General features: G+C 34.6%; 4 protein-coding genes and 1 long non-coding RNA gene across 6 annotated transcripts; 1 reads left to right on the forward strand and 4 right to left on the reverse strand.

Annotated features, from left to right (window-relative positions):
• Positions 1–275: 275 nt before the first annotated feature.
• Positions 276–1,611, reverse strand: LOC144839973 (C-type lectin lectoxin-Thr1-like). 2 transcript variants are annotated; one of them, XM_078695578.1, is made up of 3 exons: positions 1,581–1,611; positions 1,021–1,222; positions 276–661 (listed from the first exon to the last, which is right to left on the reverse strand). In XM_078695578.1, the coding sequence occupies exons 2-3, from the start codon at positions 1,182–1,184 to the stop codon at positions 313–315; spliced, it is 513 nt and encodes a 170-aa protein (XP_078551704.1). In that variant the 5' UTR covers positions 1,185–1,222; positions 1,581–1,611; the 3' UTR covers positions 276–312. The 2 variants fall into 2 exon arrangements, with proteins under 2 accessions (XP_078551704.1, XP_078551703.1); XM_078695577.1 differs by having other exon boundaries at positions 1,021–1,194; positions 1,581–1,589.
• Positions 1,612–3,083: 1,472 nt separating this feature from the next.
• On the reverse strand, positions 3,084–4,257 carry LOC144839987 (uncharacterized). The gene is made up of 3 exons (XR_013611820.1): positions 4,225–4,257; positions 3,958–4,128; positions 3,084–3,591 (listed from the first exon to the last, which is right to left on the reverse strand). It is a non-coding gene; the product is annotated as an uncharacterized LOC144839987 (long non-coding RNA).
• Positions 4,258–6,855: 2,598 nt separating this feature from the next.
• LOC144841432 (C-type lectin lectoxin-Thr1-like) lies at positions 6,856–8,278 on the reverse strand. The gene is made up of 2 exons (XM_078697760.1): positions 8,103–8,278; positions 6,856–7,852 (listed from the first exon to the last, which is right to left on the reverse strand). Exons 1-2 carry the CDS (start codon positions 8,276–8,278, stop codon positions 7,513–7,515), a joined length of 516 nt encoding a protein of 171 aa, XP_078553886.1. The 3' UTR covers positions 6,856–7,512.
• A 1,310-nt stretch (positions 8,279–9,588) lies between these two features.
• On the reverse strand, positions 9,589–11,382 carry LOC144839977 (echinoidin-like). Its single transcript, XM_078695585.1, has 3 exons — positions 11,234–11,382; positions 10,772–10,948; positions 9,589–10,186 (listed from the first exon to the last, which is right to left on the reverse strand). The coding sequence occupies exons 2-3, from the start codon at positions 10,936–10,938 to the stop codon at positions 9,850–9,852; spliced, it is 504 nt and encodes a 167-aa protein (XP_078551711.1). The 5' UTR covers positions 10,939–10,948; positions 11,234–11,382; the 3' UTR covers positions 9,589–9,849.
• A 4,212-nt stretch (positions 11,383–15,594) lies between these two features.
• Positions 15,595–21,372, forward strand: LOC144839986 (echinoidin-like). The gene is made up of 3 exons (XM_078695598.1): positions 15,595–15,925; positions 17,446–17,625; positions 19,790–21,372. The coding sequence occupies exons 2-3, from the start codon at positions 17,456–17,458 to the stop codon at positions 20,283–20,285; spliced, it is 666 nt and encodes a 221-aa protein (XP_078551724.1). The 5' UTR covers positions 15,595–15,925; positions 17,446–17,455; the 3' UTR covers positions 20,286–21,372.
• Positions 21,373–21,439: the final 67 nt, after the last annotated feature.

Raw genomic sequence — 21,439 nt, forward strand, 5'->3', positions numbered from 1 at the left:
TGGTGTAAGTCATTAAATTGTTTTTTTATTGGAATCTATTTTTGCTACATCACTAATAGAAAGTACTTAGAAATGTTTGTAACATTTTTATCATATTTAACATAATAAAAATCCACATAATCATTAATATCATAATTAGCAAAAAGACAAATGGTTTACAATTAACAATAATTATACAAACAGAGGTTATTACAGCAGGTCTATTTGGATTCTTTAACATATTTGGTGGTATTTCTGCACAAAAGAATTGATTTTTCATAATCTTTTTTGGTGGAAACAACTAAAAGTTTAGTTGCTGTTATTCAAATCATTTTAATATGTATTCTGTAGAAGTTTGCACACATACCCTAATGCATTACAACATTTGAGATCGTTCCATTTGGTTTGTAGGCCTAAACCATGTCGGTTGTTCCAAACGGATACGCAGGTTTGGTTGCCTTTCCAATTGTTTGGTTGATCGGAATCCCAGTTTGTATAGTTTGTCAACTTATTGGTGTCGCGCCATCTCCATTTACGCTTTTCGTTTTTATCGGTCAAACCAATCCAGTAGGTGTGGTATTCTCTCATGGTTACCAATCCGTCAGTAGCTGAATTCCAAAGTCTTGAAACAAACTCGTTTTCTTCCCAACTTCGAATGGACACAAGGTGCCCATTTGCATTCCTGTGATTAATAGAAAATTGTTTTGTGGTAAAAATATTTAAGAGACTTTAAAAGGAATAAATGATGTAGATGCAGCACATGAAAGGGTATATCATGCCTCGTATCACCTTGGGGGAAAGTCTCAGCTTTTGGAAAATAATTATTGTAAATATATTTAAACCATTCGATTATGAGTTCGAGTTCTTAGAAAAATCTGTGAATTTAAAAAAAAAAACATTGTATTTAACAGTTTTGGTTAGGTTAGGTGGTATGATTTTTACTTTCTTGACGAAAAATATACCTTAAGATCAGATTTCAGCCCGGATCAAATAGTAGACTTGCTGTGCCAATTATGCATTGTATTATCATAGCCTACTAACCTGGTTGTGTAGCTTTGGCATTTGTTCTCGGCCTCTGACCAAGTTAATGTTTCCGCAAAGATTCGGTAGCAATTGCTAGGAACCCAAAATATAGGACATGCTTGACACGACTCTGCAGTAGCTGCAGTAATGAGCACAGACATAACAGCAATCGTGGCCTTCATTTTGAATAGTCTGTGTGTACGATTGAAAATGATTAGGCCTGTCATAAAATATTACAAATAAAAATAAATAAATAGCTACGTAAATAAAGGTAATGGTTTCAATGTACGCTCTGAGTCATCTCTACGAGGTACAGTATTAATTCATATTTCGGTATGGTACAATTACATTATTAGTAGTCGAACGTAAAGCGTTGTACCACAAAACCAGTTTAATTGAATAATCTCGAAATCGTAGGCCTTTGAATGTTTCAAAGTTGGTCGGTTTGATCCTGCTGAATCCTATGGAATACCAAGCTGACATAACTCTGGAACAAAGGAAACCATTCTACAAGTTGAAGGAGCATGCATAAGGAGAAGTAGAATATCAATAATATAAATATAATTGGAAATACTTACTGATGCATGTGTTTCACCAAAACGTTTTTTTACTGAAATTGAAAGAATGATACTGATGGAGATATTGTACAGTACTTCCTTGTTTTATTTTTGCAATAACACTAATTATTGGAAATTCCACAACAACCAATTTCCTGTATTGTGGAATAATAAATTTAGTTCTAAAAAAAGAGTATAACGTAAACGTTTCTGTAAAGAACAGACAATGAATTACCGTACACGAATCGGTTGAAGAATTAAGATGAACAATACATTATCATGTATCCCTGCTGAGGTGTTAAAATATAAATTGCCCTTTAATAGTTTTACAGGACAGTGACGCCTTAATAGAGGGGGTCCAAAAAGAGGGTTTCCACTGTATTATTTGCACTATAAAAGCAAATAATTGTCATTATCGTGTGCTTCTCTTTTTATGTACACCTTCTCGTATACAATTTAACGTGCAAGTGTAGAGTAGGCCTACAACGATGCAACATAGCTAACTCTAAAAAAAGCCATATACATGGTTGCAGTCGCGTGCTCAAGTTAGTATTTACCGATCAATCGACCGGCCAATCGACCGACCGATCGACCGACCGACCGACCAACTAACCAACATAGTGAGCTGTAGAGTCGCGTTGCAATCGACTAAAAACCCACTTTTTCATTTAATTAATTACAACTAACAGCCTTATATTATATTCCTCATAAGGAAATGATACCTCCTAGATGTTTCCACCGTCCCCATTAGTTCTCCATCAACACAATCAGATTAAGAACAAGTCATCATATTTTTTATTGCTTCATGCAAAATGTATTAATAGTATAATAATAAAATTTAATAAGTAAAAATAGAGAAAGATTAAATTACTGAAAATGATATTTTGCACACATAACCTTTAGAACTAGATAACACTCAATAATTAAACTGTATGGAACTAACTGTACAAAGTCAACATAATGCATGCACCAATGTGTTTTTCTTTTTTACCAACACTTTGCAATAGCAAAGCTTGTTCACTGACAATTCACATTTTTTCAGCAATATACATTGTTATATACAACATTGCAGGGATCTTACAGAGAATGGTTTATTTTATGTAGTAGTAAGAACCTTTGAACCTATGGTTAATATTTTTTCTTAAATTTATGTTGATTATTATTATTATTATTATTGTAGGCATAATCGATAATAGGTTTATAAAATATAATTTTATGGTTCATTTATTTTCTTTAACACCATGTTTTATAACTATAACGTAAAGTGATTTGTATCCGTTTACTACTGTGATATGCATTAACTATTGTTTCTTTTATTGTTGATCCTATTATTAATATATTTTTCACTTTCCACCCCAACTCCGATCTTTAGAATTGCTTTATGATTTATTTTATTATGAAATTATTATCTTTAATCACTGTTTATGAACTATTAAAAACAAATTTTAATTGCTTTTATTTTATATTTAATACTTTGTTTGTGGAACTTTACACATATAACCCTGAAGATCGTCGTTTAAGTTCCTTACAGTTACGCAGTCCTGGTTGTTGCCGTAATCGTTTGGTTCATAGACCTTGAGGAATCTGTTATGGCACTCTAATGTTATTTATATGCAATGTATTGCACAAAAAGAAAAAACACAAAGTAATAAAGTAAGTTTCATTTGCATTCATTTATATATCAAATATTTTAATAATTATTCTGTGGAATTTTGCACATATATCCTAGTTCCAAGTGGCAATGTGCATCGTCCCATTTCGTCTGTAAACCATTTCGGTTCCATACTGTAACGCAGTCTTGGTTGCCTCTTTCATTGTCTGGTTGATAAATATCCCAGTTTGTATAGTTTGTCTTCTGATTGGTGTCGCTCCATAACCATCTATCCTCTTTTTTTCATCTGTCAAACCAATCCAGTAGGTGGAACCGGAATCATCACGGGATACCAATCCGTCAGTAGCTGAATTCCAAAGTCTTGAAACAAATTCGTTTTCTTCCTTACTCCGGATGGACACCAGGTGTCCCTTTGCAATCCTTTGATTGAAAAAAGAGTAAATTTTCATAGTTTTAAATTATACCAAACATTAATACTGACAAATCACAAATGAGCAGGTTCACAGTAATTGAGGTTATGCAAATAACAAATAATATAAAACTTTATGAGACAACAAGCACAATGTAAACTTTCTTTGTAATACAGTTTGTTATGTTATGTTTAATCGATTGTTTAGAAAGAATTGTGTCGGTCAATAAACTGGCATCCAAAATTGATCGTCTGAATTTGTTTCCGAACTTAATTTGAAAGACATTTATTTAACTGGAGTATTATTGGGTGACCGAGGCCTAGTAATAGTAATTTTACGAAAGAAAACAATACACATTATCTACTATCATACTAACCGAGTTCTGTAACTTCTGCATTTTTTCTCGGCTTCTGACCAAGTTAATTTGTCCGCAAAGATTCGGTAGCAATAATTGCCTTGATAAGGAACCCAAAAGATAGGACATAGTTAACACGACTCTGCAGTAGCTACTGCGATAAGCACGAACATAACAATCGTTTTGAAACACCTGTTCGTACAATAAAAATAGACATATTTACGAATATTTCTAATCAAAGTATTTGGCTATCTAGCGATTACTAAGGGTGCAGTGGGTGACACCTACCTCATGCTCAAAGCTTTAGTCCTGTGCGTAATAGGGAGGTTTCGCAACCTTACGAAAACGATAACGAAAACGGATACGTCGCACATTTGTGAAACTTTTGAGCTGATCCCCATTTCATATTCGTAAAGCGTATTCGTGTTGACGAATATCACCAGTCATATTCGTAACTACAAAACGAGTATAGTTTTTGATCTATTTTTCACATTTTGCATTTGAATCAGGAATGATTCATGATTATAATATAATTATAGATTTATTGAAAGTAATTTACTGAAGTAATTTACTAAAATGCCAGGTAAATTTGATAAATAGCAGTTTTTAAAGTCCTCACTCGCTTTGATGTTACGCTAGGCCTAGGCAGCCAAGCAACACGTACCTGCGCTTCGCTCAAATTTACCGCAGTCACGTTTTGGACGGCGCCCTCAATATTTCGTTGCCATGCGAAACAGATTTTTACTGGCTTACGAAAAACGAATACGTGTGCGTGACGTATCCGTTTTCGTTATCGTATTCGTAAGATTGCGAAACCTCTCTAATACCACCAGATAACTTGAATGGAAATAGAACCCTTCAAAACAATTCAAACCCACCAGCGTTGAATGTCGTGCCCTACTATGCTACCACTGTTTGCAAGACAGACACAACTCAATTGAATAAACAATCAACCTGCAAATTAGCATGGAATAAGGAGAAGAAATTAAGAAGAAAAAATAAATAAATTGGTAATTAAGATAATAAACGTAATTGCAAAAAAACTCACTGATTCTTTGAACAAAATGGTTTCAGTGAAACGAAATTGAAGGAATGATGAAATAACAAAAACTTCCTTGTTTTTATGTTTTTTTTTAAGTTCCGTAATAAGACTCATTTTTGTGCAAACTGAAAAAACAATTCCTTTTTATGTATTGTGGACTATAGTCGGTTCATTCAAAAACGAAAGAAGTACAATGTTACGTTTCACACAGATAAAGAATTACCTACCAAGAATCGGTTGCAAGGCAGGGGAGGAGGGGGGGGGGGGGGGGTTGATCCAAAGGTGGAGTCTACTGTATTATGTTCACTATAAAAGCGAATAACTGTCATTTTCATATCTTGTTTTTCTAGCTTGTTTATTGTTTTTATTTCGAATCTATAGGCCTACTGTACAAACAAAAACACAAAATAAAGAAAAAATAACACTGTCGAAACAAATTGTTATTGAAATGTGGTTTTCCGAATACCGTTGGCGTTCGATCGTATGTGTAGATTGTGGTATATTGTGGTAATTGTTGTAAAGGTGCGTCTGATGTATCCGGCATCATAGGCCCGACTGCGATATTTCTTTTCGTACATAAGTTGGGGACCCTCGTGAAACGTCACAAAATAAACATGAATATTCATTACTCATATCCATAAGGTGTGACGTAAGAATTTAGCTAAATACAATTCGCTAATGCAAACGATTTCTGTCGAGCCGTCTGTGTAGTCGAGTGGATAAGACTATAGACTTTACATGTCGATGTATGGGTTTGACTACTTCTTTTACTTTATAGTGAGAGAGAAATTATTTAGAGGGTTAGGTTTAGTTATATTTAGGAAGTAGTTCGGCTATCTTTCACATGGGGTCCCCAACTTATGTACGAAAAAAAAGTCGCGGCCCGGCTGGCATTATTTTTATTCTATGAGGCTAAGGCAAAAATCATTAATAATTCATGAGATTAATCATAACATCAAAGGGGTCACTATATATTTGCATAGACAGAGATCAAATACTTTGTGTAAACCAGATTTGCAATGTCAAATAGTTGGTCAATAGGGATAGGCCTCAGACTAAAGATATGGCGCTCTGAGGGTTTGATGCTCAACAACGTCATCCGTACTTTTTTTATTAGTTGAGACGTTTGAGACTAAACGATATTTAGAACGTTTTGAAGTTTATATGACCGCAATGCACAATTTTTCAATAATCATCGTTATGAATAGAATTTTTTTTTTCAAAAAAAAATGTTTGTTTCTGCTCACCAATTATCGAGTACGTGCGGTGATAATAAAAATGATGTACTTAATTGGTTGTAATCTGTGTAGTAGCTGTGCATCAGGGAGTTGAGTAATTGGTCAGATGTTTTGCCCTACTCTGACGTAATTTGTGTGAAATATGAAGTACAAATTTCATCAGAGTAGGGCAAATCTGACCGATGTACTTATTGTTACGATTTAAAAATCAACATTTATTACGGAAAGTAAATATTGTTCAAAAATGTAAATTATAACTACTGACATTCACGATCAAAATAACCATGGAAGCAACTTGACACTGCTTCCTACCATCCCATATAATTTGCCTACACAAAAAGGTTATGATCAGGCACAGTTTATTATTCATATTCTTTTATTACTTATATGCAAAATGTATATTAGTATAGTAATCAAATCTAATATGTAATAATAATAATAATAAGAGAAAATCTTCTTTAATTACCTCATACTTATTTATTTATTTATTTAACAATATCTTTATACAGGATTACACAATCAGGTAAAAGAAAACCTGTTTTGCATTGTGGTCCTGCATTGAATACAAAAAAATCAGGAAAAAAAGTTTAGTTTTGTGAAAAAAAAGAGATCTACAGTAATCTAATAATTACTGCTTCGTTCCCATGCGTAACCCTTCGTAGCCCACGCGTGGGGCATTGTTGAACCTACTATGTATTGTCTTTTGATCGCGATCCCACGCGATCCCACGCGCTCCCACGAAGGCCATTGTTTTTTGGTCGCGATTCTAGGAGAGGTATTTCTTGATCGCGTTTCCACGCGCACCCACGAACGTGTTTTTGGGGTGAAGATTCTATTGTGCGTGTCATGGTGTAGATGGCTAGGCGAGGAGATCTGTATACAACGTACGTACTGCAGGATACCTTTATGTAGCCTATGCCGGACGATCAGGCATTGACCTCGTGTCGTATAGTTTGTTTTTGAAATTAGCTAATGAGTATATTTGAACGTAGTTGCAATTAAAAATTACGGGCATTATGCTACAAATACAGTATATTTAGGCCTGCACGTTTCTCAAAATGTCGTGGTCATTTTTTTATTTGGTAAAAATGCTTCGATCAAAGAATGCAGAAAGTCCAAAAAATGAATTCCTGGACTTGCTGCATTCGATCACTATTAAAACTGATCGAAACGTCGAGAAACCCAACAGTTCTTTTTAGACCTATATATACGTGGTGTACCGCAAACTTTATATCAACATATAATGTGTTGTCAAAAACTAAAATATTATTAAAATTTTTTTTTGTTTTTTAGAATTTAATCATTATTCCGTGACAATTCGCAGACATGACCACGTTTAAGATGGCATTGTTCATCGTCCCATTTCGTCTGTAAACCATGTCGATTCCATACTGTAACACAGTCTTGTTTATAGCCCTTAAAATTGTTCGGTTCATTTACATCCCAGTTTGTATAAGTTGCCAACTGATTGTTGTCAGTCCATAACCAGCTTCTCGTAAAGTTCACATAGGCCAAACCAATCCAGTAGGTGCCATACGATCCGGTTACCAATCCGTCAGTAGCTGAATTCCAAAGTACTGAAACAAACTTGTTTTCTTCATCACTCCTAATGGCCACGAGATGTCCTTTTGCATTACTTTAAAGAAAGATACATTCGTACAATGTATATGTCAAGCATTAAGAAAAAGTGAGTAAATGGTAGGCGTAGATGGCCATATCTACTTTGAGAAAGTATCAAAACGTATTGATTGTTACAGTTAAAAATAAATGTTACTGTATTAAAAGTAATTTAAACCTCTTTTTTAAATACTCATTTCAATATGGTGACAAAGTCATCCGGTTTCGTCTCCAGATCAAATAGACCACCAATAAATTATCATACTAACCTGGTTGTGTAGCTGTTACATTTCTTCTCGGCTTCTAACCAAGTTAATGTATCCGTAAATATTTGGTAGCAATTACCTTGGTAAGGAACCCAAAAAATAGGACATGGTTGACACGACTCTAAATTAGGCATGAGTGTTGCTGCGATGAACACGAACTTCATAATCGCAACCTTCATTTTGAAAATTCTGGGGCACGATTCAAAATATAATATTACAAGTACATAAATAAATCGTTACGTAAATGCTGCAAATTTCACGGTAGCTAAACATACCTAGGCCTACTATGCTACCAAGCTGGCAAGAGACCACTTTGGATCCTTCAAATTAGAAGGATCGTCCCATGAAAAGTAAAATATCAAAACTAATCTTCGGTAAGTAAAAATAATAAACATAATTGCAAATACTTACTGATACTTTTGAAAAATGTATGTGTTTCACCAAAACGTTTTTTTTTACTGAAATTGAAGGAACGATACTGATGGAGATATTGTACAACACTTCCTTATTAGTGCAATAACACTAAAGTGTGGACATTCCAGAACAATCCTTTTCCTGTATTGTATATAAACAGTTCTAAGAAAGGACTATTATGAACGTTTCTGTTCAAAATTATTTTACACAGGCAAGGAATACAAGAGTACAATAATCGGTTGCAGGGCATGAATATAAATAATTATAGTTATGTCGAAATTTCGACATAGCAAACAATATTAAAAAAAATACTTTGTCGAAATTTCGACAAATGATACGTAGGCTATGTCAAAATCTCGTATGTATGGGGCCATCAATGTTTAATAAGAGTGTTTTAAAAAGGGAATTAACAATCGTATGATTGTCAAATTCAAATAAAAGGTTGTGTAGCATTCCTAAACCAGTATGCCTAGACTTAGTAGGCCAGCCTCTAGTCCTCTAATCTCAACTGCTCGCTTCCGTCTCCACCAGATCACGTGGCGTGCGTAAACAAGGCAATTAGGATTAACTTCGTTTAGCTAGCCGAGGCTAGAGCTAAACTATTATTTTGAATTTAACAAACAGGAGTTAATAAATCTAATTCATTTTTAGATACTAATATAAGAGACTTGGACTTTAGGCTTTCCACACTTGGCGACCGAAATGAACGGTGTCCAATGTGCATGTACTGTATTTTTGTTTTGCTATGTCGAGTAGAAATTGCCTTATTTCTTTTTACTAATAAATTGTTTACAAAAAAAATGTTTGTTTCTGCTCACCAATTATCGAGTACGTGCGGTGATGATGAAAATGACGTACTTATTGTTACTATTTAACAATCAATGAAATTTAATAATTTAATACCAAAAGTATAAAACATTGTCAAAAATGTAAATTCTGACCACACTATCAAAATAACCATGGAAGCAACTTGACACTGCTTCCTACCATCCCATATAATTTGCATACACAAAAAGGTTATGATCAGGCACAGTTTATTATTCATATTCTTTTATTACTTATATGCAAAATGTATATTAGTAAAGTAATCAAATCTAATATGTAATAATAAGAGAAAATCTTCTTTAATTACCTCATATTTATTTATTTATTTAACAACATCTTTATACAAGATTACACAATCAGATAAAAGAAAACCTGTTTTGCATCGTGGTCCTGCATTGATTACACAAAAATCAGGAAAAAAGGTGTAGTTTTATGGGAAAAAAAGAGATCTATATCACCTCATAGGCCTGTCACAAACTAAGATCTAATTTTAGTTTCCATTATTTTATTTTTAATCATACTGCAATGAGATTTTGCAAACATAACCTTGTTGATCGTAACAAGATGTATCGTCCCATTTTGTCTGTAAACCATCTCGGTTCCACACTGTTGCGCAGTGTTGAAAACCACCGTAATTGTCTGGTTGGTTTAAATCCCAGCTTGTATAGTTGGCTTCTCCATTGTTGTCGCTCCACAACCATCCATTACTTTCTGTATTGGTCAATCCAATCCAGTAGGTAGCCAATGACCCACGGGTTACCAATCCGTCAGTAGCCGAATTCCAAAGTACTGAAACAAACTCGTTTTCTGCCTGACTTTGGATGGACACGAGATGTCCAATCGCACTCCTTTAATTGAATAAAGTATATTTACGAAAGTGTTAGAGTAATAAGTATTAATACAAATGATGTAATAGTGTTCTTATTTATTCTAGTTGGCAATTAAGTATAAGAACACAGAAATTTAAAAGTACAAATGTTATTTTTTAATGTTATTATTATTATTTTACTGCGGTTCGTAAACAAAACACTTTAAAAGAGAATAAAGCAATGATATATTCACTTATACAAAAATTGTATAGATGTTTTATAAAAATTCAACATCTCTCCATAATGTTAACTTTTCCACAGAAATTTGGTAGCAAGGAACACAAGAATGTAGGGCGGGGTTGAGTCTGTTGGACTAGGCTACGATGAAAAACAAACATGATGGTCTAATATTCCCCCACTCTATGCCTCACAACCATATAATTATACTCTTCAATGGTAGGATCGACTTTTGACAAATACTGAAAAAGTAGCCTAACAGAGACATCGTAATTGTGGCTCTTAAATTGAAAGGTAATGCAGTTAGCTATAACCTAATAGCGGCCAAAAGATCGTCCGATGTGGTTTTTTTTTTATAAGTCACTAACAATTATTTATCTTACGAACCTGGCTGTGTAGTTTTTGCATTTGATTTCGGCTTCTGACCAAGTTAATCTGTCAGCAAAGATTCGGTAGCAATTGCCTTCGTAAGATACCCAAAATGTAGGACATGGTTGACACGACTCTGCAGAAGCTGCTGCGATGAGGACGAACATAACAAAAATCACCTCCATTTATGTAGGCCTACGATTCAAAAGACAGACATTTATGGAAAATGTATTTGCGTATAGTCTATTTTAAATGGAGGCTAGCTCTACATAAAACAAAGTCGATGATACATACTGGCAAAGGAGAGTTTGAATAAGCTCATTACTAATTCTCCTCATGAAACTATAAAATAACTATTGAAAATGAAAAACAATTTAAACAATAAAATGGGTTAATTTATTTGATGCATTGTGAAATAAAACGAACGAAGACAAAGAATCAGTAAGTAAAAATAATAGAATATCATTTGCAAATACTCACTGGTTCTTCAAAGAAAATTACAAAACAAAATTTGTTTTTCTACTGTTACAAGAATGATTGGTAGACAAATAACTTTCTTCTAAACTGTACAAAAAAGAAGTGAAATTTTCTTTTTCCTGTTTTGTGTGATGTTATACTTGAGTAGTTTATCAAGGTAATGGATTCCACTCCCTATTGAACCCGTATGTAATCCCCTTCGGTTCTACCTTAGTTCTCTTACTAGAGCAAGGTTTGTATTAGGTAGGCCTGTATAGATTATTATTGTGTGGAAGAAGTTATCGAATATAATACGAAAAAATGTCTTTAATATATTTAAACATAACAAAGTGCATTTCATTTAAATTATAAATAAATTTTATAAATGTTATTTTAAATAAACATTCCTTAAATAAAAAATATAATTCTGTGAGACTTGCTTTGAAGTAAAACAAGGCCATATACATGGCCGTAGTCGCGTGCTCAAGTTAGTGTTTAACGACCAACTGACCGACCGACCAACCGACCGACCGACATAGTGAGCTGTAGAGTCGCGTTAATTAAAATACTTTGTGTTACTAAACATTTGTGAAAAGTTTCATCTAGATTTCTGTATAGTATTCATAACGTTTTTCTTTTGGATCATTCAAAGAAAAAAAATATGAATTCGAGTTACTGTATGGCCAAAAATAATAATAGTACCGCACCATGTCTCTCGAGTCTGTATTTTGTAGTGTTTGTAGGTTCCGAGCGCTTGATTTATTACGTCATTTATTTCGTCATTAGTTTATGTTTTTGTTCTAAAAGGAGGGTATTCATTTACTTTCTTCTCTTTGAACCTTTGCACAGGTATAAGCGTGGAGAATTAAGTTATGAATTATTGTCCATGATAGACGGAAGGAAAGACAAGGTGCGTCTGATTTGTGTGTACGAAAAATAATCTATATCTTCCCGGATAAGGAAGCAATATAGGCTTACCGTACTCAAGCAATTGAAGATAAGTGGGTTTTTTTTAATACTTTGTTATAATTTATTGGCCTATTTATTTTTGCAATACTCATCTAAAAAGGATAGACATATTAAAACCTATTATTTAACATAGATGAAACGTTGTGTTTGATTTGTATGGGGTAGTCGTATCAAAAGGTTTATTAGAATGTGTAGCACGCTGCTCTAGGACATTTTGCAGATGGTCAATTTCTTACATGTTTTTATCCGTCTGTTTTGGCTTGACCAACTATCAACTTTTGGTCTTTTCTTGCCTTTTAGGTCTACATTTATTTTGTAATTAGCAGGAATATGAATAGAAATATTAAAAAACTAATAAATAAAGTACATGATTTAACACTGATCTATACTTTAAATAAGTGTGTGTTATTTTTATCGGACATCCGGTAAACGCTTGACCCTTTAAGCCTACTTTTCCAGGCCACATTATTGGACGGAGAACAGAGTTTGTAAATAACCCAGGATTAACGTCATCGTCGCAACAAAACACCGCGCCCTAAAAAACACCGAGGTCACGTATTGACCAGACTGTAACCATGATTCACAGTTTACTTGAGAAAGCACACAGAATTTACGAAACGTTGTTGTAAGTACCATTTTCAGAAATTCAGTACTCTTCATTTACGGTATTTGTGAAAATACAGCACTGAGAACCGCGTACAACAAGCCCTCTGTTAAAGACACAAGTTGAGCTTGAATTTGCACCCGGCCATTTGACCACCAGGATTTGCATGGTATGTTCAAATCTAAATAGATCGCAGGTTTTACATTTGAGTTTAAGCGTTTGATTGATAATAATTTATTTTCTTTTTTTTAAACAGAAAATTGAAAAATGAAGATAGTTATTATGTTTGCGCTCATCGCAGTAGCACTGTCTACAAGCGAGTCATGCCGCCAATTATGTCCTGCATTTTGGGTTCCTTTTCAAAGTAACTGCTATCGCATATTTGGGTTCAAGTTAACCTAGTCACAAGCAGAGGAGAGCTGCAATAGTCACTTTAAAGGGTTCGTTAGTTTTGATTTTGAATTACAGTACCGTTACATTTTTTTTAATGTATACAATCTAACGGCCGGGTTACTGATTAGGCTAGTTCTAGACTGTATTTCGACTAAATATTGGTAACAAGATTTTACCGCATCTGGCGTTACTTGAGCATGAAACAAAATCAAAACGCCGACTGGTTGACTAACATAAATAAGAAAATAACTACAGACTTGAGGCAAGTCTGTAACAAAAACTTATCTTAGTCATAAACTGTTGAGAGTTGTCTCCAAAGACAACCTCGCGCAGTTGATGAGTGGTGGATTCACATAGATAGGCCTACTAAACACCAAATGTACAAATAACACTAATACTAAAACATTTTAGTAGGCATAGGATTTAATAAATTGTATAAAAAGTTTAAAAAATGCGATTATATTGTGGTAGAATAAAAATAATTTAAAAGAACAAATCCGCCATTCTAGTGACAAGTGAAACCTCAATTAAAGATATGTATATGATTTTGTTATTAGAGTTGCGATGGGGCATTTGGTGTCCATTCGGTCGGAGGATGAAAACAGATTTGTCTCGAAGCTTTTGAATTCAGCTACGGGAGGTATGGCAGCCGTTTCAGATTACACCTATTGGATTGGATTGACCGATAGCGAGACGGAATCTACTTGGTTATGATCCGACAATAATCATCCGGCAGTTTATACAAACTGGCACAGCAATCAACCTGATAACGCTGGTAATAATGAAGACTGTGTTCACCTGTGGAACCGGGATACCGCGAACGTGACATGGAACGATTCTCCATGTTCCGTGAAATTATTCTATGTATGTGAACTACCACAGAATATATAGCAAAATAGGAAATGTTGAGCAGCATACTGGTAAATCAATGTACTGTTCTCTTTTTTTTCATATGCTTGTCATCTATATAATGTACATTTTTCAAAATAATTAGTTAAGGTGTTGCGTTTTTATATTGTGTTTCAAATGTATTGTATCTATTGTTTCCAAGCTCAGGAAAAAAAAATGTCATGTATGTAATATTATGTGACAATACATTGAATCTTGAATCTATTCAGAATTCATTTGTACGGATACAGGCGTGGTAAACACGTCATGGTGCATTATCTTTTTATTGATAATTCGAAACACAACTTTTACTCAAACTCTGTGGCATCACAGGTCCCCCTTATTTAATTGGTTTGAAAGTTGACGGTCTTGACGGTAGACTGTAGAGCGCTGTCGTCGATAGTACAACATCAAATCCTCTACTGGATCACTCTGGCGTACCTTAAGGTTCCATTCTCGCACCCTTATTATTTAATTTGTTTGTAAACGAAATTACTAATATTTTTCAAATGTCCAACTTCCTTATGTTCGATGATACCTATAATATTAGTGAGTATAAAATTATTATCAACATCGAGGATTCACTTGGCAAAACATTGTCTTGTTTAAAGACCAACAGCTCGTCAAACATAATATGACGCGCATACTCGCGATCAGTTCTCTGTTACATAGATCAATTGAAAACATTCATTGGATCCGAGTTCTCTAATCAAACTAGTTGGACAAAAAAGTGTGATGTGTCCAAATTTGGTAGTGATATGCCAGTATGTCCATATATGGGCACATCAATTTTGATGGTCACATAAAGTTTGATAGTGTAGACAGAGTATAACTCGATTAACATAATTGAGAGAAGGTGTGGAGGTCATTTCCCACTCCGCTATTACCGGTATTCTAAAAATAATGGTAAAAAAAAATATCTCTTTTAAAGAAAGAATAATTGTTTGCTTGATAAGCATATCGTTATCCGACGTAGGCGCACCTTTCCTTACACTTGGTCTTGATTTTGATTGGTTAACTTTATACAGATACATGTTCCTTTTATTATCCAATATAATGGAAATTACAGTGCTCATATCTTGGCTTGCCTTGAAAAATATAAAGAAAAAAGAACTATTGTACAAATACATGCACGTATGATAAATCAAAGATCAAACGGATCTAGGAAAGAAGCTAATCTAAGCCTACACCCTGTTGAAATTAACATTACGAACGGTACATTATTCTAAAGTTTACAGTGCTTTAACAACAACAAAAACTATAATAAAAATGCCAAAAATAAAAACAAATACAAAATGTGGCATTACTCATATACTGCGATAACAGTAGCTCTATATACCACTAGTCAACATCTAAACAGACACATTTTAATTTGAATCAATTATTGTTCAATTCAAACATCAACTTTATTATGATATAAGTAGTTCTTTGATAGTAAACCAATAAAACCTACGTTGGCAAAGAACTACTTATATCATTATACGAATCGAAACTAGAAGAAATGTTTTCATTATCAACTTTATTGTATATTCCATTTCACTATCCTCTTTTCTCATTAAAATATAATATATAAATAGGGTCTATGTTTTTCCATTATTTGTAGTTTCTATTGCTGATCTGTTGACAATATGTTTGTAAAAGAGAAACAAATAATCCATTGTTAGTTATTTGTTCATTGTTTTTGTAAGATAACATCAATGAATGAAAAATAATGTGGGGTACGGTTGCACACCTTACATAATTATAAATGCACTCGTTGTACTAAGAACAGTATAACAAATTTTGTGTTGTACATCATAGTATCATTTAGAAGAAAAACGTTTTGCTGAAACCGGCATTGGCAGTTTTTCTTCGACGAATCCGTGAGTATTTTCAATAATCTAATAATTTGTTTATGTAAAAATCCGAAGAAGAACGTTCTTTATAAAAGCAGAATTTGGTTTTATTATTTTACATTCTTCCTCGCCATTGATGTTTTATTGCAGTAACTTTTGAGTTAATGATTTGAGTTTTCGTGCTTCTCTTCTCTAGCCTCTTGCTCTTTATTCATTTCTCCGGAGCCTCTTTGGAATTTCTGCCACTTTCATTCAATTTCTTCGATTCAAATCTTAGGGCAGGAGGCGCCTGAGTTCGGGATGACCGAGACACAACTGGTGCTGACCGGGGTTTAATTAGATCGATCCCTGGTTAGCGCCGAGGACGTATCCCCCACTTCGGTTTTGGGGGGAGCGGGATATTGGCATGGTTGGAATCCCTTTTATCGTATTAGTTTATGTACAGCGCTTAGAGATTTCACAACATTAGGCGCTATATAAATCCAGGATATTATCTCCAAAGACAACCCCAGGCCTTTGATAGGATAGCGGAGGTGGATGAAGAAGGTTTAGGTATGAACACCAAATACTGTATATACATAACACATTCACTAACATAATTACTTCAAAGAACATTTATTATTCAAAAGTGAGACGTTTCGGCCCACAAAGTGGGATGTTTCGGTCCAAAAGTGGGCCGAATCGTTCTGGATTCGTGGTTAACACCTATCCTAATTCCACCAAACCTTTCAAAGCCTATCTGTACACTTAACTTTTGTTTTTGTCTTGTTATTAAAAAAGACATTTTTATTACAACTGTGCGTAATATGTCGGTGAGTACATATAGTATTATTTTTGCATATAATAAAATATACATACAGTATCAACTAAAATGTGTGTCTGTTTGTATTCGTTGGATGACTGAAATAGACGATATTTACAAATACAAATATGAGTTATGTTTATTATACATCGTTGGCGTGGGAGCATTTACGATATGAGATATCGATTTAAATGTGTGATACATTCAATAAACACCTCTTCACATCTTCCCTCACCCATGTTATGTTAACCGAGTATAAGCCTGTTTTCCTGTCGATGTTATTCGACGCTATCGTCGTTGATCGTTAACAGTTCAACGACGATCGTAAATGTGGTATGTTTCACGACAAGGGATACATATAGGCCCATTTGCAGACTATTAATATAAACGTTTCCATTTTCTTTGTTGCGGGGGTGGGGTGTAATTTTCCAAATAAAATGAAGATACACTTAAATAAACTTTAAGTTATGGTCTTTTATTTAATAAAAATAAATGAGCCATTATTCGTCCTGTCTTTTGACCACCAGGACTTGTGGTATGTTCATGGAGCTGTAATATTATAACTCTATGGTGTGTTCAAATTCGGTTGTACCATTTTTCCCGCTTAAGCATATTTATTATTATTATATAGGCCTAACTGTCTTTTTTGTTTACAGTATAGAATATTATACATTGGTATATATAAAATATATGTATATATAAGTATATGTACAATATTTTAGGCCTAACTATCTTTGCTTTTTAGAAACACCAACATGAAGATAGTCATCGTGGTTGCGCTCATCGCAGTAGCACTGTCTACAAGCGAGTCATGTCAATTATGTCCTGCATTTTGGGTTCCTTTTCAAAGTAATTGCTATCGCATATTTGGGTTCAAGTTAACCTGGTCACAAGCAGAGGAAAGATGCAATACTTACATTAATGGGTTCGTTAGTTTTACTTGTAATACACTTACAATACCACCAAATTAACACGAAAGAAAAATTATCTTAAGAATCTTACGTCAGTACTGTTAAAAAAATACCTTTATGTTTAGATTTGTAATCAACATCATTTAACGGGTTACTGACTACGCTAGTAACAAAAACTGATCTTATTTAAAAAAAAATAATAATAAAATTTATTTCCACAAATAATAGAACAAAATACAGAGTGACATAATAAATATACAACCGATAATGAACATAATTAATATTAATGCAAGACTAGACATGAAACTCGTCACTTTGACGAGTTAGTTATCCGCACCACGACAAACGCCACGTGCACGTCATACGTTGGAATATTGCACACAGATAAAGATTATGGCATTATGACAAGAACTGAAGAATATGACATGCTGTTAGTGCTGAATTTTGTGTCATATAGTATATACATGCAAACAGTATAAGCTGTATACATATTACATACAGTGTAGAATAGGTGAAATTACGGGACCCGCCATTTATTCCAATTTTTAACATGGCGACGGTATCAAAATGAAACACTTAGATAGCAATTTCAGAAGGAAATTATCTCAGGAACAACATATTAACGTGTAGAAGAAATTTGAATACGTAAAATATAGATGCGCACCCTTTTAAATGTGATGAACTATTACGCAAAATATGAAAATACGACTTTTTTTATTCAACTGGCCATATGATGACGTCACAACATCCGATTGGCAAAATGTTTACATGAATTCGTATCTACAATCCAATAGCTTCCAGAAAACGTTTTAATCGTGATTATCACATTTTATTCTTACGAGCTATTACAGATTAAAATTTACTGTAAAGATGAAATTAATGACCCACGTAATTAAAATTTTTAGGCATGATGACGTCATAAAAATTAAAATATTTTTATCTCATGCTAAAGAAAGTTGATTGACCTACACAATATATAAATGTAGGAGAAAAAGGAATACAGATAAGCGCGATGCGCTCCATTGAATGTGATGAGCAATAACGAAAGAGACAAAAATCCTATATTTTACATTCGTGTGGCCATACGATGACGTCACAATGTTTTTTTAGCCTTATTGATGCATGATCCGATATCTACAACTCATCAACTTCTAGATTTTGTAATAAAAATAAACGGTTAACGGTTTACTTTAGAAACTATGACTGTTTAAAAAAAGACATAATTTTGACGATTTTTTAAGCTTTTTCATAAAAAACGCGCACGAATTGTCTAATTCAACGTGTTCGTATGGCGTTATTTAAACTGGAAAAGGTCTAAATTGTTTTCAAAATCACTGGGAAAGGCTTGAAAAATATTATAATTCAAGAGAAAAAAATATGTTTTTAACGCTATGTGCGCACCGCGCGCATAAAAAATTGCGCGCCCGTGGGAATTTTTGACATGCTCAAAATGACAAGAAACGCGTAAAAAGTTGATTAGAAATTAATTTTGCGCATTTTGAAATTTTAAATGCGCGTGCGCGCGTAACTTCTTGTCAAACATGCCATTTTTAATCCGTAGAAAGTTTGCCCCTGATATGACTTAAATTTTGTCAAAGTGTCAATACTAAATGACTTTTGGTTTTTAATCTATGATCAATCATTGAAATTCATAAAATTGCGCATAAGTCACGTTGCGCAACTATGACGTCATTCAAAAATAGGAGGTGCACAACTTCACGTAAATGCCCATATGTTGTCAAAGTTATGAAATGTTATGTTTACACATTTTAGAGGAACACGACTCACAAAAAGGAAGGAAGGAAAGAAGAATAATACAGAAAAAAAATATTGATCTCATACAATTACAAGGAGTTATCCGCTTGGTATACCAAGCGGATAACTAAAAAAGAAATATAAGTGAAAAAGGGACGCCATGTCAAGCAAGCTGTTGGGCGCCCCTCACAATAGTTAATGTTGAGACTGTGAGTTGTCTCCAAAAACCTCAGGCCTTTAATAGGATAGCGGGGTGGATAAAGAAGGTTTAGGTATAAAAACCAAATATTATACATAACACATTTACTAACATAATTATTTGAAGAACATTTATTATTCAGAATTTAATCAATTGTGTGGAAAGTTTATAATCTATGGTCAGATAAAAACAATTTAAAAGATTGTTTTCATTTTCAACTAAAGGTTTGCGATGGGGCATTTGGTTTCCATTCGGTCGGAGGATGAAAACCGATTTGTCTCCAAACTTTGGAATTCAGCTACGGGTGGTATGGTAGCTGTTGCAGATTACACCTATTGGATTGAATTGACGGATAGCGAGACCGAAGGTACTTGGCTATGGTCTGACGATGGTCCGGTAGATTATACAAACTGGCATGGCAACCAACCTGACAACCACAGCGGTAATGAAGACTGTGTTCACCTGTGGAACCGGGATACCGCGAACGTGACATGGAACGATGCTTCTTGTTCCCTGAAACTATTTTATGCATGTGAACTACCACAGAATAGCAGGGGTGGCGCCAGGATCTTCCCGACGCGGGGGCTACATTCCCCGACGAGGGGGCTATGCGAGCGAAGCGAGCATCACAAGGCTGGGGGCCAGGGGGCCGCCAAGGGCCCCCGGCGGGGGTCCAGGGGGCGAAGCCCCCGGAAGCAACGCGTTCTAGCGTCATTTTAATCAGATTTAGGGTAGCCATTTTTTCCATTTTTTATAATGCATAAATAAAATACTGCGTGCAAAAAAACAATGCGCGATGACTGTTTAAATCCATATTTTTCAATTTAAAAAATAAAAGTTAAAAAAAAAAATTAGAAAAATAGAGTTGGAGGTCCTGGAAATTGGACTTATTATACTTCAAAACATGAAACAAAATATATAAGTCCCTATCATGGTTGTGACTGAGCTAAGAAATGTTTGAAAAATAGAGATGTTAGGTCCCGGAAAATGCACTTCTTGTACTTCGAAATATGACCATCTTTATTGTTGAGGCTGAGCTAAGAAAATGTTTAAAACTAGAGCTGCAGGTCTTCAAAAAATTGCATTTCATACTTTGGAAACATCAGGCCCAGAGGCTTAAGAAACGCAAGCGTAGACCTTTTTCAGTCGGGGAAGTTTATTCCTCCCAAGTGTATGCCTGCGTACCATCTGGACTTCCGGGTGGTGAGAAATTCATGACATACAGGACATTAAAAATTTAATAACTTAGCTATAATAAGATGTTGGCTAAGCGAAAATGGCATGTTTTTTTGTTTAGTAATGGATGAAATATTTATTTTAGGTGCCCCACGGTACAGAAGGTTACTTGTAAATTAAAAAATTGGTGAACATACGAACAATTAACATAATTCGTTTTTGCTGTAGTGTAGCGTACGTCGACACAGTACACGACGTAACCGTCGGTAAACTTCGCCTGGAAAATAACTACAGTACACATTTTGGTCCCTGGATGGAACATGATATCACGACCCAACGTTGAACGATTCGTACAAAGGGATACCGCAAAACAAGTGCGTACTAGCTATTGTTTAGTAGTTAGATCTCTGGCAATAATGAATGCATAAAAGTGCATAATAGCCCTCTGACGTACTCTCACGGTCAATGGAACGTCGTGGTTTTCTAGGCGCTGAAGCTATATGAAGTGAACGCGAACGTTTTTTACTGTATATTATATTCCCCGACAAAAAGTACCCGTGTTCCCCGACGGGGGGGCTAGGCTCCCCGACGAGGGGGCTAGCGCCCCCGTAGCCCCCCCCCCCCCCCCCGCTGGCGCCACCACTGCAGAATAGACAGTAAAATATAAAAGGTAGAGCAGCATTATACCTGCTAAATCA

Source organism: Antedon bifida, chromosome 4 (genome assembly GCF_963402885.1).
Source record: "Antedon bifida chromosome 4, ecAntBifi1.1, whole genome shotgun sequence".
Taxonomy (NCBI): Eukaryota; Metazoa; Echinodermata; class Crinoidea; order Comatulida; family Antedonidae; genus Antedon; species Antedon bifida.

What these genes read in the sequence shown, in the direction of transcription:
- LOC144839973 (XM_078695577.1), bottom strand. An exon ending in TGCCAAAGCTACACAACCAG is followed by an intron (nt 662 to 1,020) that starts GTTAGTAGGCTA and finishes TATTAATCACAG; the next exon opens with GAATGCAAATGGGCACCTTG.
- LOC144841432 (XM_078697760.1), bottom strand. Translation starts at nt 8,278, where the DNA reads ATGAAGGTTGCGATTATGAAGTTCGTGTTCATCGCAGCAACACTCATG. An exon ending in TGTAACAGCTACACAACCAG is followed by an intron (nt 7,853 to 8,102) that starts GTTAGTATGATA and finishes CTTTCTTTAAAG; the next exon opens with TAATGCAAAAGGACATCTCG.
- LOC144839977 (XM_078695585.1), bottom strand. Translation starts at nt 10,938, where the DNA reads ATGGAGGTGATTTTTGTTATGTTCGTCCTCATCGCAGCAGCTTCTGCA. An exon ending in TGCAAAAACTACACAGCCAG is followed by an intron (nt 10,187 to 10,771) that starts GTTCGTAAGATA and finishes ATTCAATTAAAG; the next exon opens with GAGTGCGATTGGACATCTCG.
- LOC144839986 (XM_078695598.1), top strand. Translation starts at nt 17,456, where the DNA reads ATGAAGATAGTCATCGTGGTTGCGCTCATCGCAGTAGCACTGTCTACA. An exon ending in TGCAATACTTACATTAATGG is followed by an intron (nt 17,626 to 19,789) that starts GTTCGTTAGTTT and finishes TTTCAACTAAAG; the next exon opens with GTTTGCGATGGGGCATTTGG.